This window comes from Lithobates pipiens, unplaced genomic scaffold, assembly GCF_037356315.1.
Source record: "Lithobates pipiens isolate NorthernLeopardFrog02 unplaced genomic scaffold, aLitPip1_a1.2 Scaffold_19, whole genome shotgun sequence".
Taxonomy (NCBI): Eukaryota; Metazoa; Chordata; class Amphibia; order Anura; family Ranidae; genus Lithobates; species Lithobates pipiens.
The window spans coordinates 222223537-222241820 of record NW_027507764.1 but is presented as its reverse complement, the minus strand read 5'-3'; the positions used below and the strand labels follow the sequence as shown (position 1 = coordinate 222241820).

General features: G+C 38.7%; 1 protein-coding gene across 1 annotated transcript in view; it reads left to right on the top strand.

The window, feature by feature from the left end:
* Window positions 1–18284, top strand: part of ITGA9 (integrin subunit alpha 9) — a 569728-nt gene that overhangs the window by 538294 nt on the left and 13150 nt on the right. Inside the window, exon 27 of the mRNA XM_077491718.1 lies at window positions 8836–8955. Within this exon, the coding sequence (XP_077347844.1) occupies window positions 8836–8955 (120 nt within the window). The remainder of the gene's footprint in view (window positions 1–8835; window positions 8956–18284) is intronic.

Genomic DNA, 18284 nt, shown 5'->3' with positions numbered 1-18284 from the left:
AAAAAAGTCTGAAAACATGACCTGTTGGGGCACTTTGAGGACTAGAATTGAGAAACTCTGGTTTAAAGAGTCAATTAATTAAGATCCAATTACTTATGCAGCTGATTGAGTTAGATGACTGATGTAAAGGGGCAGCTGTTCTGTGAAGGGTGCTGGAGACACTCATGTGAAGGGGGCTGTGGGGTGAAGGGAGGGCTTGTTAGGTGAAGGGAGATCTGTGATAGAAATGGGGTCTGTGATGTGAAGAGGAGTCTGTGATGTGAAGGGGAGACTATTGATATGCACATCACTGATCTGGTGGACAGATTACTGGGAGGGGCGGGGGAAGACCCAGCTGTCATGGTGCACATTGGCACCAATGACAAAGTCAGAGGTGGATCAAGTTTCCTAAAGAACGATTTTAGGAACTTAGGAGCTAAATTGAGGAAAAAGACCTCCAAGGTAATATTCTCAGAAATATTATGAGTACCTCGAGCCACACCAGAAAGGCAGAGGGAGATTAGGGAAGTAAATAAGGGGCTGAGGAGCGGGTGTAGTAAGGAGAGGTTTGGGTTCCTGGAGAAATGGGCCAACCGGTCATCGGTTCTATAGAAGGGATGGACTGCACCTAAATGAGTCAGGTGCAGATCTTCTGGGAGTGAAGATGGCCGAAAAGTTAGAGAGGCTTTTAAACTAGGCAATGGGGGGAGGGTCCAGAGGTAGAGCTAGTCAGTGCGGAACATATTCCAGAGGGTAGTAATGGGGGCATTAGTGGTAGGTTGACTAAAGCACATAAACCCAAGGTAAGTATAGTAACAAGCACTATTTGCAACCTCGGAACAGGTTAGACATAGACTGGATGAAAGGAACCGCTCATTTGTCTAAGGCTCGGCAGTTCCTAAATGTCTTGCAGGACAATTTCATGGGTCAGATGGTAGACACACCAACTAGAAACAAAGCGTTACTAGACCTACTAATTACCAATAATACAGACCTGATCACGGATGTGGAAATAAGGGGCAATTTAGGAAACAGCGATCACAGGCCAATTAGCTTCCGTATAAATCACACAAATAGGAAACATAAGGGGAATACAAAGACACTGAATTTCAAAAGAGCCAACTTCCCTAAACTATGAACCTTGCTTGAAGATATAAATGGGGATAAAATCTTAGGAACAAAGAACACGGAGGAGAGATGGGTTTTCTTTAAGAGCATATTAAATAGGGGCATTAGCCAGTGCATCCCACTGTCAAATAAATTTAAAAGAACGAACAGAAGTCCTGGATGGCTTAACTCCAATGTAAAAATGTATCTAAAAGCAAAGGAGAAGTCCGTCAAAAAATACTGGCTGAGGGATCATCATCAGCATTCAGACTTTACAAAGAATGCAACAAGAAATGTAAGGGTGCAATTAGAGCGGCTAAGATAGAACATGGAAGATGCATAGCGAGGAGAGCAAAAAAATATATATACACAGTAAAAGAGGGAGGACATACCACATTGGCCCCATAAAGAATGAGGAAGGGAATCTGGTTACAAAGGATAGTGAGATGGCAAAGGTATTGAATTTATTCTTCTCTGACTGGAATGGTACCAGGTGATTGGAGAAAAGCCAATGCGGTACCAATATTTAAAAAAGGGCCAAAATACATCCCTGGGTATTACAGACCAGTTAGCCTAACATCAATAGTGTGCAAGCTCTTGGAGGGGATGATAAGGGACTATATACAAGATTTTAGTAATGAAAATGGTATCATTAGCAGTAATCAGCATGGATTCATGAAGAATCGTTCTTGCCAAATAAATCTATTAAATCTAGATAAAGGAAGGCCCGTAGATGTGGTGTGTCTGGATTTTTCAAAAGCATTTGACACAGTTCCCCATAAACGTTTACTATACAAAGTAAGGTCCATTGGCATGGACCATAGGGTGAGTACATGGATTGAAAACTGGCTACAAATATTTAGATCTGATTTTAGCTAAATGTGGGTTTGTAGGGGAATTTGTGAATGGGTTTAAGGCACTATATCATAGGCCCCAGACTAGAATAAAACTCCCTGGTTGTTCATCCGATTTTTTCCCTTTAGGCAAAGGTACCCGGCAGGGTTGTCCCCTGTCCCCTCTGGTATTCGCCCTGGCTTCAGAGCCCCTGGCAAGGGCGATCATAACCAACCCAAACATAGGAGGGTACTTGAAGGAGGAGGGGGAATATAAAATAAGCCTTTATGTGGACGATGTCCTCTTGTTCTTGCCCAACCCTCTGATATCACTCCCTAACCTTCTTGAGATCCTTCGTTCCTTCCAGAAGCTCTCAGGACTAGGTGTTCATTTGTCCAAATGTTCTGCCCTCCCTGTCAATTTCACCCCCCAAGAGATTTCTAACCTCCAAAACTCATTTGGCCTCTCCTTATCTAACCACACATTACAATACCTCAGTATCCACTTAGCCCCTTCACTAAAAGACATGTACAATGCCAACTTCCCCTCAGCCTTTATTGCGGTCAGAAGATGGCTGAGATTGTGGTCAACATACCATATTCCCCTAATGGGTAGGGTAGTAGCTGTTAAAATGTCGATTTTACCAAAACTGCTGTATTTCTTTAGGGCTCTCCCTTTGTATGTCCCCCGCCAATCCCTTACCGCGTTACAGCGAGATATCAACGCCTTCATATGACAGAGTAAGAGGCCCAGATTCGGGAAACCCCTAGTGCACCGACCTCTGCCGCAGGGTGGACTGGGCTTGCCCGATATGTGGCTGTATTATCTGGCAGCTAGACTAGCCCAAACAGCACAATGGCATGCCCCCACTGTTGGGGTACCGTGGTTACAATTTGATACCCAGTCAATACGCCCGTACTTCCTCCCGGGCATCCTGTGTAATACTATTGTTTGTCGTTCTTTTTATCTTTGGTCGCTTTATCATCCTAAATTTAAATTACGTTCTGATAGACCCCGCTTGGCATCTTTTTTTGGGTGATAGGAGATTTCCCCTAGCCTTTGAATCTCCTAGCACCTTCCGATGGAAGTGCACAATTTGAATCCATATGCTACCGCCATTCCAGGGATAGAGGTATTATTTCAACCTTATACAAGTATCTCATTGAGACCCAACAGCCAGAGAAATCTAGAGCTATGAGCCTATGAGAAGCCGATCTAGCCACCGAATTCTCGCCTGAGGAATGGCGGTATATGATCCTGAATATGCATAGATGTTCCAAATCAATGGCTATAAAAGACACTGTGGTGAAACTACATACGCGGTGGTACCTCACCCTGGATAGGGTTCACAAGTTTTACCCATCAGTTCCTAACCTTTGTTTCAGGGGATGCCCTACAGTTGGTACCTTACTCCATACCTTTTGGAGCTGTCCTCAGCTTCAACCCATTTGGGATTGGGTTTCTGCCACAGTGGCTACCATTGTAGGGTCAAGTGTTGATTTAACAGCTGCACGCTGCTTACTATTTTCCCCGATCCCGGGGATCCTCCAACCCTCCCAAAGGTTGATCAATACACTATTTAGCGCCATTCAATGGACGATAGCACTACCTTGGCGCTCACATCTGACTCCCTGGCCCCAGGTCCTTCGGAGGGTGGATTCTATCCGCCTCATGGAACGGATTCACCATACAATCATGGATACTATGCACATTCATACTACTAAATGGGCCAAATGGCCCATGGGGTGATACCTCTTCCCCACCTTTCTCATGAGGTTCTCTGAGTGCTCGCTGGATTTGGGTCCCCTATTGGGATAGACTGGTCTCCATTATCTTGACTTCCAAGCTTACTCCACCAGATGGTTTAGAACTCCCATGCACACTGAGCTGGGTTGTGACTAGTTGCTGAAGAGCAGGAATACAATACCAATAGTTTCTTGAATGTATGGTCAGCTGTTAAAAGAAAAAAAAAATGTGTTCATTGTTTTATTAACCCTACACTGATAACTCGGATAACTTTGAATGGTATCTCCCGATACGAATAGCTTGGGCTAAACGCATATTGTCTATAACATGTTTTTTTTTTCAAGATACTGAATTATATGAATATATATGAAGTGTACTATTTAGTTATCCTCCGATGCAGCAATGTATCTGCTTTTGTTGTTATGTTTGTTACTTCTCAACCAATAAAAACGTTTGTATTTAAAAAAAAAGAAAACTGGCTACAAGGGAGAGTTCAGAGGGTAGTGATAAATGGGGAGTACTCAGAATGGTCAGGGGTGGAATGTGGGGCCCACCAGGGTTCTGTCCTGGGACTAATCTCATTTAATTTATTCATAAATGACCTGAAGGAGGGGGTGAACAACTCAATCTACGTATTTGCAGATGATACTAAGCTAAGCAGAGCAATAACTTGTCCACAGGATGTGGAAACTTTGCAAGTAGATCTGAACAAATTAATGGGGTGGGCAACTACATGGCAAATGATGTTTAATGTGGAAAAATGTAAAATAATGCATTTGGTGGCAAAAATATGAATGCAATCTACTCACTGGGGGGAGAACCACTGGATGGAAAAGGACCTGGGGGTCCTAGTAGATGATAGGCTCAGCAATGGCATGCAATGCCAAGCTGCTGCTAACAAAGCAAACAAAGCAAACAATATTGGCATGCATTAAAAAGGGGATTAACTCAAGAGATAAAGCAATAGTTCTTGCATTCTACAATATTCTGGCCTGGCCTCACCTGGAGTATGCTGTCCAGTTCTAAGCACCAGTCTATAGGAAGGATGTGCTGGAAATGGAGCGAGTACAGAGATGGTCAACAAAACTAATAAAGGGACTGTAGGATATTAGTTATGAAGAAAGGATGCGAACACTGAACTTATTCCCTCTGAAGAAGAGACGCTTGAGAGGGGATATGATTTCAATTTACAAACACCGTACTGGTGACCCCCACAATAGGGATAAAACGTTTCTGCAGAGGAGAGTTTATTAAGATATGTAGCCACTCATTAAAATTAGAAGAGAAGAGGTTTAACTTAAACTGCGTAAAGGGTTCTTTACTGTAAGAGCGGCAAGGATGTGGAATTGCCTTCCACAGGTGGTAGTTTCAGAGGGGAGCATTGGTAGTTTCAAGAAACTATTAGATAATCACCTGAACGACCACAACATACAGGGATATACAATGTAATACTGACATAAAATCACACACATAGGTTGGACTTGATGGACTTCTGTCTTTTCAACCTCGCCTTCTATGTAACAATGTATGTAAATGGGGGACTCTAGTGTGAAAGGGGGGGGGACTCGAATGTGAAGGGGATACTCTGAACTGAAGGGGGATAGGAAGGGACTCTGATGTAAAGGGGGTTAGCAGTAATAATTTAAAATAAATAAAATAAAAGTAAAGAAAAATTAGCTGAATACAACAATTTAAAAAAACTGTTATGATGCACATATCCCTATTACACTACACACAGATACACAGATATCCACACACACAGTACCATTTAAAGGAATAATTTTAGAGTCAAAATTTTACTATAATTCTAAATATATAAAGTTATAAGGGTATGCAAGTTGCCAATTTGGAGTTTTGTGTACCTACAATTTTAACTTTTTCACAAAAAGCACAATGTTATATTTATATACATTTGTTTTGCAGATTTATCTTTAACATTCACTTGGATTTTTTGGATTATGTTATGTTTTATTGGTGTGCACCAATACAATTATAGGGGTTTTGTTAATAAAAAAAAAAACACTTTGATAAAGATTTATGGAGCTATAATGAGAGCTTTTAGAAAATGTATGGTTGAAGGGACTTTCATAAATGTTATATCTGTAATGTGAAAAGTAGTTAGAAAAACAGAATAGTTAGAATTTTTTTTTTTCTTGCATTTGATTGGGTATTCTTTAAAAAGTGATGCTTCACCTCATTTACTAAGCTCTGGAGCAACTGCACTTGCAAAAGTGCACAGTCTATTTGCCTTTAGTAAATCAACCCCCCCCCCCCCGAATGTCAGGATCTAAAATTGGGGGACAAATATGGCATATAGTTATATAATTCATTTTGTATCACTTTTCTATTGCCTATGAGGTATAGTAGTATGAAGCAGATGCAACTTAAGAAATTGTGGCATATGTACTAATGATAGTGGAATATGTGAAGTTATTTTCTATAATCTTCACATATTTCTATAAACACAGATTTTCCATGCACTCCGATAATATTCATGGAATGTCAGTTAACTATACATTATTTTCCCAAAGCTGAGATTATATGGATGAAAGTGTTTAAACACATTGAAAAATAAAATTCAGTAGCCTGTTGGAACTATAAAAAACACTGCATATGCTGGCATACAGTTTGTATAGTACATTTCCAGCTCTAAAAGTATAAACTCTGAAACCTTTTACTCCTTGGAATGCAATTCATGGTATTCCTTCCATTTAGTCTTTTTGTATTATCCCTCAACTAGAGCCCCACCTCTTGATCCCTTTACCACCCGTAGTATCTATATCTTTTTATTTTGTCCTTAATGAGTGAGTTAAGCATCTTTTTAGCTGGCTTTTTTCTTTTCTTTTTTTTTTACCCTAATACATTTATTCAAATGATATTGTTAACACATACCTTGAAGTTAAGCAGAAGATTGTTGCTCCAGTCTCTCAAATCCGTAACAAAACACACGCTTACAATTGCTGGTTCTGCACAAGCTTGAAGAAAGAAAAGGATCCTGGACGGACGCACACCGTAGGAGGCATCTTTATTGATATGAAATAATAAAATTCAAATGCAGTCACCTCATGTATAGGGAAAAAACAGGGCAGAGTTTGATCATTGGTATATATAGAGACTTTAGATCTTGATAGCCAATCAAAAAACAGACTTAAATAGAGACCTGCCCACATATTCAAATTTTAGAACAACACCCAAAAGGTAGGGGACACCTGAGATGTGAAGTTGAATATTAAATCAAAGGCTAAAAACAAGTTAATATGGATAATGTCTGTAGAGGGCAACCAAACCCAAAAAATGGATTAAGTGACCCAATGTGCATATATATGTATGCGCTAGACACATGATTATTTCCAATGTTCGCACTCGTTCAGCTTCTCCCATTGTGTACACCCATAGTCTTGGGACAAAGACAATGATAAATACTAAAACAATATTAAACAATAACTAAGTACAAAGTAACAACATCAAATTTCAAATCTGCTAGTAAATAATGATAAACAAAATTCATAAGAATTTCTAAACATGCTAAAACTATACAAAATCATAAAATAGAAAAATAGCATAGACATGAAATTAGTGTGGAAATAACAGTCACCCTATTTCCAACACTATCCATAATGTCTTGGTAACTGCATATATACACACGCTATCCCAAAATATATAAACCTAATTACATTTGAAAATCGAGCATTACAGTTCGATAACGTGATGTTTCCAATCTGTACTCTTCAATTCCACATGCCTTGGGTTTACAGGCGGTATCCTTCTTTTTAAAGAGATCAGGAAACTTTTCTCTAGCTTCACAGGAGTTCATCATTATGTGTCAGGAATACCTCATTACATATAACTTTTTTATGTTCGATGGGGACTTTTATCTCCAAAAGTGTGGGGCCTCTATAGGAGCCAAGTTCTCACCATCCTTGGCCAATCTGTACATGGGATGGTGGGAGAGGTCCCGCATTTTTGGACCTGAAAGTCCCAGTCGAAAAAACACTGTATTTTATTGTCGATATATAGACGATCTCCTGTTTATTGTTTCTGAGCCACACATCTGTTTAGATCAATGGTTGGAGTATATGAATGATAATGTTTTGAATTTAAAATTTACAGGACAGCATGAACCAAAATCTATAGAGTTTCTAGATGTTAAGCTTACAGGAGACAATGATGATGATGAAATCATCTCTAATCTCTATAGAAAACCCATTGCGGTGAATATTCTTCTGCGTGCAGATTCTAGCCATCCGTCCCATACCATCAAAAGTATTCCATTGGGCCAATTGTTTAAGGCTGAAAAGACTATGCACCAGACAAATAGATTTTTAAACTGGAGGCATTACACATGTGAGCTAGGTTTGAAGCTAGGGTTTACTCCAGGCCAGCCATCAACAGGGCTCTGTCTATTGCAAATAAAATATCTCAGGCTCAAGATCTAAAGTCTCTATATATACCCATGATCAAACTTTAATAATTTAGCCATGAAGGGGCGTGAGATGTGTTAGCTATCTGCCCTGTTTTTCCCTATACATGAGGTGACTGCATTTGGATTTTATTATTTCATATAAAAAAAGATGCCTTCTATGGTGTGCAGCCGTCCAGGATCCTTTCCTTTCTTCATACCATGAAGTTAATAATAATTTTTAAAGGAGCTCTATAGTCACAGCATACACTTTTCTTTTGGACACAGCATTATAATAGCAATACAAACAATAGTTATTTTTGGCAATCCAATATAATCTTACTTGAAAAATCTCTTTCCTGTTGTGAACGCTGACAATCTTTGTAGCTTTTCCTCTGCTATTTACTTTCAATTTCTAAGAACTACATATCCCATGGTATCTTGCTGTCTGCAAGCAGTTATCCATGCACTGACTCCGCCTCCTGAAACCCCTCCCGTCAGCACTTCTGTAATTCAGAGAACAAGCTCTGTCAGTGACACAGCAGTGCCCACTCACAGGGTACAGTAAATATGTGTCACAGAATTCAAGATAGTAAATGTGTGGAGATCTTCACAAAGGGAATTTACAAACATCATGGTTATTCAAATTAATAGTAGTAGGCATCAAATAATTGAAATACAATGTAGAACTGAATGCATCATTTTACATTTTTATCACAGATGAGCTGTAATTTAATCAATCTGTATAACATAATGCAATTTCTTTCCAGGTGATTTTTGAGGCCTTACATAATCTCGAGCCACGTGGTTATGTGGTCGGCTGGATCATTGCTATTAGCTTACTGTTTGGAATCCTTATATTTTTGCTATTGGCTGTGCTACTATGGAAGGTATGTTATATTTACACTTGCCAGTGGAAGATAAAGCCATGGAATTTTTACTCTGTATTATATTATTATTACTTCTTCTGTAAGGTAAATCTATACTTTAATCTTTTAGGCACAAATTAATCTCCTAAAGCTTTTTTAAATTGTGTAATCACTTGCTTCAGGTTTTTTTCTCTTTCTCCCTTTTTAACATTTATCCAATGTGATAGATTGGCTTATTGCCTTTCTTTAAGGGTTATTATTTACATGCTATAAACATTTAAAGACAATGCAAACTTCATATGATAATACAATGCTTTATTGGTGGAGTTATATTGCATTAATGGTTTGTACTAATCATCTTCAATTATCTATACGTTTGTAAGTATTCGTTGTCCTGCACATATTTTTGAATGCATATGTGAACCCATAAGAAAGGTCCAGCGAAGTGAATTTACTAATATGATTTTAAATGATTATATTTTCCCTACACAGACCAATGTAAATAAGATTATTTTGTTAATGTGAAATAAAGATGTCCCACTCTAGACCCTGAGCTAATGAAAATCTATGTGAACTGCATGACATGTAATGAGCTAAGCAAAACTATAAATAATTATGTAGGATCCAAAGCACAATATTTCCTTACACAAAAGCTGCTCTACTATGCGTTTTTTTCTGAATGCTTGTAAATATTCTGTAGGCTGTAAAGTTACATCAATTGACTTAAATACTGTTGCTTTGGTGTCTAAGTTTATGCATGTTCAAATTTGGAGAAACAAATTACCATTGCATGTTCTATATACAATCTTGTCAAACGCTTAGTAAATATGTGACTTCATCAATTATATTTTTTATTAGTTGACAAAGATCTCAGAGTGCTTACATTGCTATAAACAGGAGAAGAGCTGAAGCACTCTTAGCCCTTGTACACACGGTCAGAGATTCCATCGGAATGTGTCCTATCGGACCGTTTTGTCGGATATTCCGACTGTGTGTAGTATGCATCGGACTGTTTCCGTTGGAATATCCGTCGGACCAAATTTTCCAACTTGCTGGAAATATTTTCTGACAAACTGCTCCGATTGGACATACTCCGATCATGTGTAGCCTACTCCGACGGACAAAGTGCCACGCATGCTCAGATCAAATTCCTAGACCAAAGCTATTGGCTACTAGCCTGAACGTAGTCCCATCGTAACGAAATAACGTCATCACGTTATGTACAATCAGATTTTCCGACAACTTTGTCCGTCCGTGTGTATGCAACAATTTCGGACAAAATCCGTCGGACAAAATCCAATGAATTTGGTTGTCAGAATGTCCGAGCGTGTGTACAAGGGCTTAGAGAATAATAATAAAAAATAACACATATGCAAAAACACTTAACACTGAAAATACTTATGGGTAATTAATCATGTAAAACAGTGGAGGAGATTTACTGTAACTGGTACACTCAGAATCTGGTGCAGCTGTACATCGTAGCTAATCAGCTTCTAACTTCAGCTTGTCCAATTAAGCTTTGGCAATAATACCTGGAAGCTGGTTTCTATGCAGTGCTGTACCAGATATTGCACACTTCAGGGATAGTAAATAACCATCAGTGCATACTAGATTGACTAAGGATATAGACACTGATCAAAGCAATGCAACAACCAAATATTTTGTACATCATTTTTTATTTTGTAAGCAATAAGGTATACAAATGCAAGATTCAGTAAGACACATCATTTCTGGGTCCTTTCTTGTACATCACATACAGAAATATTTGACTTTATGTGGTACTTTAATTAGTGAAAACCCCATTACACCTCTTAAATATGCTGGACATTGGTGTGGTGCCACTTAGGTTAATTGTGAAGATCCATGCTGGTTGCACCTTGATTTAGGCATCTGGCTTGTAAGTCCAAGTAAAACGGCACTACACACGTCCTAACATGTTTTGCTGTAGCTTCCTCAGAGGCGTGCAGCTCTGTATAATGCTTCTTTCTTTTAGCTAGCATCGGGTTCCAGATTAGAAGAAACTTACAAAAGAAACATTTTTATCAAATGATGTAGCTAGGTAATGGGTGAACCGGCAATTCCTGGCAAACACACCACCAAAAACAATACCAAGAAACAAATGACACGCAAGGGATTGGCATTAAACCAAACTACCCCCTAGAGGGCCGCTGGGTTTTGGGTCCCCCTATTCATGCACAGCTAGGCAACACACATTTTCAACTTGCATCAAGACACATAAACCAGTTCTTGGGCTTGTTTTTATGTTTTATTGAGGGAATATTACTCAGAAAGGGATGAGGGGTTATGGGATGTCCAAAACTGAGTTTCAGCAACAATTTGGAGGACAACTTTTCTATGTACAACTTGCAGCAAAAATGGATCCTTGACTGTACTCTCTTCAGAATAATGTCAGTCCTTAACCTCCCTGGTGGTATTCCCGAGCGTGGCTCAGAGTAAATTTCCATTACCAAAAGTGGTAACCCCAAGCCACACTCAGGATTGCATCGCAGGATCCGTGTAAAGCTTACTTACCTTGTCCCCAGGATCCTGCAATGTATCCCCACTGTGTGTGCCAGCCATGTCTCCACTCGATCTACCATAGTGCCGAGCACCGTTCAATGGGAACGTTGTGATGCACGGGGACGGGGCTCGGCGCTAAATTCAAAAAAGTGAAATACACAAAACACATACCGTACAATGCAATCTTATAGAATACATTGCTGTATCAAATTATTTCACATCTCTTTTGTCTTTAATGCTTTGTCCAGTGCCCTGAATGCACTGTTATATTATATATACTGTTCTTTCTGCCTGGAAACTTGAGATTGTCCATGGCAACCAAAAAGTGTGCCTTTATGTCAAAAGTGGCAGTGATAATAAATTGATATCACTTGCAGAATTGAGCGCTAATGATTTGTGGGGATATTAGTCATCAAACACTGAAAGTAATGACAGGGACAATTCAGCAACTGAGCAATTTTCTGTGTTTTTGATTTGATTACATTATTGAATACATTTTATTATTATTATATTATTATTTGTTATAATTATTTATAGTTATTTATTATATTATAATTTATCATTTTGTGTTTCAAACTTTATCAGACCAGGAATGTCTACTAGACTCTTGTTTGGACAGATTTAAGTGAGTTATTACTAAGAATTATAGGCCTACAATATAAAACGCCAAATTTCCATGCAAAACCAATTTTGAGCATCAAAAATCTGACATAATCATACTGCCAGGGAGGTTAATGGATCAGTAGCAAATATCTTCTGGCAGGAGCTCCCCTTGGTAGAAATAGCAAGGTGTTAACTGTAGGTAGGAGCTCTGTGTCCCCTCTGTAGAAAATGCCAGCCCATCTGGTTGTCTTGAGAAATGTCCCAGAGCAAGGGATTTAGATTAGCTATGACACTGTTCCATGAAAGCCTACTGAATATATCATCTGGATGCCTTCTCCCTTATTGGCCCTGGGGTGATCAGGTAGAGGTACTCACAGTGTCCCTTGAATCCTGCTTCTTGCATAGACTGCTGTTCAGGCCTCCTGCTGAACAGATCTTTGCTCACTGGACAGGATGTTTGCTGGATGAGAAGGTAGGTTAGTGGAGATTCCTCTGCAACTTCTCTTCCTCTCTCCTTAGCTCCAGCATGGTGGCCCATCCAACCACCTTGCCAGGCCTCCTGTCTGAGGATTGGTCAGATTCTCATAAATATGCAGATCACCGCCGCCACCTCTACCCATTAAATTATAAAACTTTCTGGTAGTCTCTAAAACCAGGGGGAGGCGATAGAAGCCTGACCTGTTGAGCCCTCTGGCCTGACCTACATCTGAACCTACAGCAATTACCAAGACCCACTTAAGTTACTGTGAGTCAGCTAAATTTTCACACCAAGAGGGTGCTACAATGGTTATCACTCACCATACACAGCTGTCACTTTCGTCCACTGTTCATAGAAAAATTACATAGTTTAGTAACCTCCAGAATACATTGCACCCATGGTGGTTGCTAGGAGCATGAAAAAAGATAATTTTACAAAAACCATGCAACATTTCTTGCTTTACCCAAAGCCAGGGATTATAAGCTGTGAAGTTTTGGATCTACATACATTCACATACTAATTTACCTTCTGCTGTATTCTTCTTTGATGACATTGAGTTGCAAGTGATATCTGGGGCACCTAAGAGACTGATTTCTTCTCTCTTTTTTTTTTGAAGAGTATTAAGGATCACCTATGTTTTGGCATTATATTGATCTCACAAGGTTTCCGCATTGACTTTAGAGTCTGCTTGCAAAATCAAAAAAAAAAAAAAAAAAGAAGCTAGCTTATGCTACTAAAGAATTCTACTGAAAGACTAAGGTGTCTCTAAGCCCTTGTACACACAGTCGGAGATTCCGTCGGAATGTGTCCGATCGGAGTGTTTTGTCGGATATTCCGACTGTGTGTGGTCTGCATCGGACTGTTTCTGTCGGAATATCCGTCGGACCAACTTTTCCAACTTGCCGGAAATATTTTCCGACAAAATGCTCAGATCGGACATACTCCGATCGTGTGTAGAGAATTCCGATCGGACAAAGTGCCACGCATGCTCAGATCAAATTCCTACACCAAAGCTATTGGCTACTAGTGTGAACATAGTCCCGTCGTAATGAAATAACGTAATCACGTCGTATTTTCCGACAACTTTGTCCGACCGCGTGTATACAACAGTTTCGGACAAAATCCGTCTGACAAAATCCGACGGATTTGGTTGTCAGAATCTCCGACCGTGTGTACAAGGGCATAGAGTTAAGATGTATAATGGGAGCTTTTGCAAACTAAAGTACCACGTGAAATAAAATAGCTATGTAGGCTATATACAGGAAAGAAAGACCCAAAATGAATTTAAATATGTTTTCTTGTGTCTTTTTTGCATTTCACATTTGTATATTTTACTGCTTACAATGTAAAAATATACAGCATTTTTGATTGAAGCATTATTTTGAGGGGTGTCTATATCCTTCAACCTATTATATATTGAAAGTTTGAAGAAGACATACTGTAGATAACTTATTTTTTTGGAAAACTAGGAATTAAAGACACAAGGGTTACACGGTTGTTACTCATGAGACCTTTATTCTGGCCTCACACAGAGCAATGCTACTAGCAGCTAAAAATAGTTTTATGCAGATCAAAAATCTATTAAATAACTGTACAGATCAATTCAACCTACCACCAATACTTTGTACATTGGTATATTTATGTCTATATGGCAGGTATGGTGATAGATTGTGTTGCTCTGTTTGACTACATGACTGAAAGCTGTTTAAAAGCGGTGGAACTGACAAGGAAATTGCCATGTTGTTGGCTGTCATGAATCTTGTTTGGACACAGAACTGTTGCCATGTGCCAGTAGTGAGAAGTTACTTCAGCCTGTGTGGCAACAAGAACTGTCCTGCTGGGTTAGCATTATCCTCTGGACTGTAGGCTGGTAATCTTTTGCATGTTTGCCGCTGCTTTGTATTATGAGAGGATAATACATTTCATAAAAGTTTCAAGGGTTGTTAGAAAACCCACAGATGCTTTTGGATTAATACCTGTGGTAGGAAATTGCATAAATACCTTGGAATAAAAACACTCAAAGATTAGATGTTAGAAGCCAAATAGTAATTTCATGAAAATGTGTAGAATAATTCAAGTTTCTTAGCAGGGAAATGTGACTCTTTAATATTACACTGTGGGGAACATATGTCTTATAGTATAATCTTGAAAATTTACTATTCGTTTTTCATTAAGTAAGTTATCCAAGTCGATCTGAAAGCCTCGTAATAGAGTTGCTTCTGCTATTTCTTCTGGCATCCCTCTAAATTCCACTGGCTGATTATTTTGTGTGAAAGGACATTCCAAGACGGCATTCCTTGATTCAGCTTTTATGGATATCCTATTGCTCATGTTATCGTGACACCCGCTTCCCTGTTTGGTTCCTGGAAGTAATTATGAACAATAATGAATAACACCTTGGCTACATTGCTTTAATGAGAGAGCCAAGTCTTTTTATGTATGCCTTGTATACGCACTTAGAAAAGTAAAACCAAGAAGAAAACTATAATTGTAGTAATAGGGCTTAAGGTCTGTTTTGTTATGAAATTTTGGATGAACTTTCATTGTGTTAGTTCAGCATCCAACTAAGCTTAACTTTGAAGCTGTCTGACTTTTTGGTAAATCTCTCTTTCAAAATGTGTATCCTCACTTTGTATTTTTCTCATCTCTTCTTCTACACTTTAGTCTCTGCTCCTCAGGAGCACTGTAGCTGTATACATTTTCACTTAACAGCAATCCTATAATGTATAGATTGCTAGGTTATAGGTTTTCTATAGGCATTTGTTTATAGTGATGAGTGATAACCAAAAGAAAACCCATGAGTCTTTTTCAGAATTGCATCCCACCACTATTTTTTTTCTTTCATTCTTGGTGAGCATAGGCCAGGATGTTTGTGAGTTTATTACACATGATTTGGGTATGACCATTGCCATGTTCCAAGCGACCTTCAGAAACTGCTGATATGTTACAAATGACTGTGCACAGTAATCACAAAACTGTGAACCCTGGTAAAGAATACAAACAGTAGATATCACTTAAAACGTCTTGTTTATGGACATATGGGCAGCTAAAAATCATATTCAAGCATGTATTGGAAAAAGGCATTTTGAGAACAGAAAGTGGAGAAATATAAAGGGCCCCTTGTGTGTAGGGGCATAGAGCAGCCATATACATTTCTTCAATCCCTCACTGGCCATATATACAAATCACATCTTCCCCACCCACCATAGTTACATTTTCCTTCTCTGGCAGCAAAATAGTCTTCCTTTTCCATGCCTCATCAAGCAGGCATATATGCACTTTACCATTATGCCCCCAGCAGCCATGATCTCTTATAGTAAATACATGTTAACAATATCTGGTGCCAAATACATTGCCATGAGGGAAGTAGGCATCCAAATGGTGGTGAGCTGAGCTTGTATAACATATTTTTGGTCCATTAAAGGTCCAATGGCAGTTCACTTTTCAAGGGAATTATCCCTAGAGCTCAGTGAATGTGGTAGAAGTTCACTTTGCAAAGAATAGCCAGTCATGTGCAAGGAAAATAGAAAACAGCAGTTTTGCTTGCATATGTTTGGATGGTGGAAGTGAGCAGAACTTCACCTACTTCACTAAGCTTTGGGGATAATTCCCTTGCAAAGTGAACAGTCGATTTGTCAATAGTAAATCAACCCATTTGCTCAAGCTGCACCTGTAGCCTTTCTTACTCTCAGCTGTGCCACCATTCAAGGTGAAATACTGGAAACGACAGCACAAAAAGGGTGTAAAATAGTTTGCTTTCTGGCAGTGGCAGACTCTCTAGGTAAGTACAAGGTTCACACATGTATGTGACAATACCCATGTTATGTATATAGATAACATTTACATGGTCTTTATATGATTTGACTCTTACCTGTCTGGATTATCAACAGATAAGAAGCAGTTAAGGTTCCAACTTCCAAGTATAATTGTAGGCAATACTGAAATACATATTGAGCTATGAAAATGCAAGTACAGTGGTACCTTGGATTACGAGTATAATTAATTCAAGAAGAATGCTTGTAATGCTTGTCATCCAAAGCACTCATACACCAAAGCGAGTTTCCCCATAGAAGGCAATGGAAACTCAGATAATTTGTTCCACAGAGACTTCTATTGTATGCAGTACCGCATGTCGCCAGAGGTGGGGGGGGGCAGAGACACTTGGAAACAGGCATTAAACCACTTGGAGCTGCTGGTATGCACTCAGAATCACTCAGAGAAGCTCGGAAACACTCGGGAAAGGAGTATTTCTGGGTATTTCTGAGTGCTTCCAAGTGGCTCTGAGTGTATCCGAATGGCTCCGAGTGTCACTGGTGCCCCCGTACCTCTGGAAAAATGCGGTACTGCACACCACAGAGGTTTGAATCCTGCTCGCAAACCGAGTCAGGATTTAAAAAAAAGAATAGTTCGTATTGCGAAACGCTTGTTAACTGCATTACTCACAATCCAAGGTATTACTGTAGCGCTAATAATTCAACCATGAGTAGAGCTCAGTGTTGTAATTATAAAAATGCATTTGACACTAGGGTATAAGTGCAAAGATCACGTCTTTCATAAGTGAGGGTGTGCTAAGCTTGTAAAACCTATTGGCTCAGTGTACACTTACACATTTCCTTACCCTCAGGTTTGCCAGCGTCTAGGGTAGATGTCCAGAAGCTACAGCAAAAAAAACAAAAAACAGTAAAATAAAAATGAGAAAAAAAAGTATCTTCCCTGACAGTGGCAGTATGTCTTTGTAAAAACGGCCTTCTCGCATGTATGTGACAATGACCATGTGGTGTAGCTGACATTTACATTTACCTTATTATGGTACTCTTGCAAATCATATTTGCAAGAGTAAAAATCTTGGATTATTGACAGATGAGAAGCAATTAAGGTTCAAATATCCAAGCATATTTGTTGACATACTGCAATATACAGTATATTGATCCAATTAGACTGTCGATTGCTGCTATATCAAGCTGTTATCTGCTACTACTTAAATGTGCATTAAAAACCACCATGCATTTTTTTTAAAGAAAATTGGAATGATAAAACCTTTTAGTTGAATAGCAAAATTGTTCAACTGAAAAAAAATGATTCTGTGTTTTAAACATAATACTGTTTAAACCCACTTTATCATTCACTCAAACTTTAAAAGCTATGCATTACATTTCACAGGAACTTTGTTTAAAAGGGTTTAAGAAAAAATTTCTGAAAATAATCCTGTTTGCCTTCCTGCTTATCACATGGTAATAATAAATGAAAAGGTTTACCATATCCATCATTGCTATCATCTTCTGAGTTATTGTTTTGAAATAATATTATATCCTTACGTACATTAACATGCATTATAAATAAGTGGTGAAACTGAAAGGAAAAGTGCAACAATGGCCCAGTGTTAATTTTTTTATTGGCGATAATCCAGCACATAAAATTTACTGCACTAAAAACCATGGAGACAGTCTAAATGCCAAGGCAAGCTATATAGTGCACTAGAATCCACCCTTATTGCATTTCTAATATTGAGTAGAAAAACCCTTTTAGTACCAAAGAAATTTATAGTGCTTTTCTTCTTCTTCTTAATATTATTATAATAATACAGGATTTATATAGCACCCACTGTTTGCATAGCACTTTACAAAATTAGGGGAAACAGCACTGTTACAATACAATATAAAACAAGAGGGTTAGTAGGGTCCTGTTGGGAGTTCTTACAATGTCTTGTATATGCTTTCTTTCTTTATTACATTTAGAAAATAAATATTTT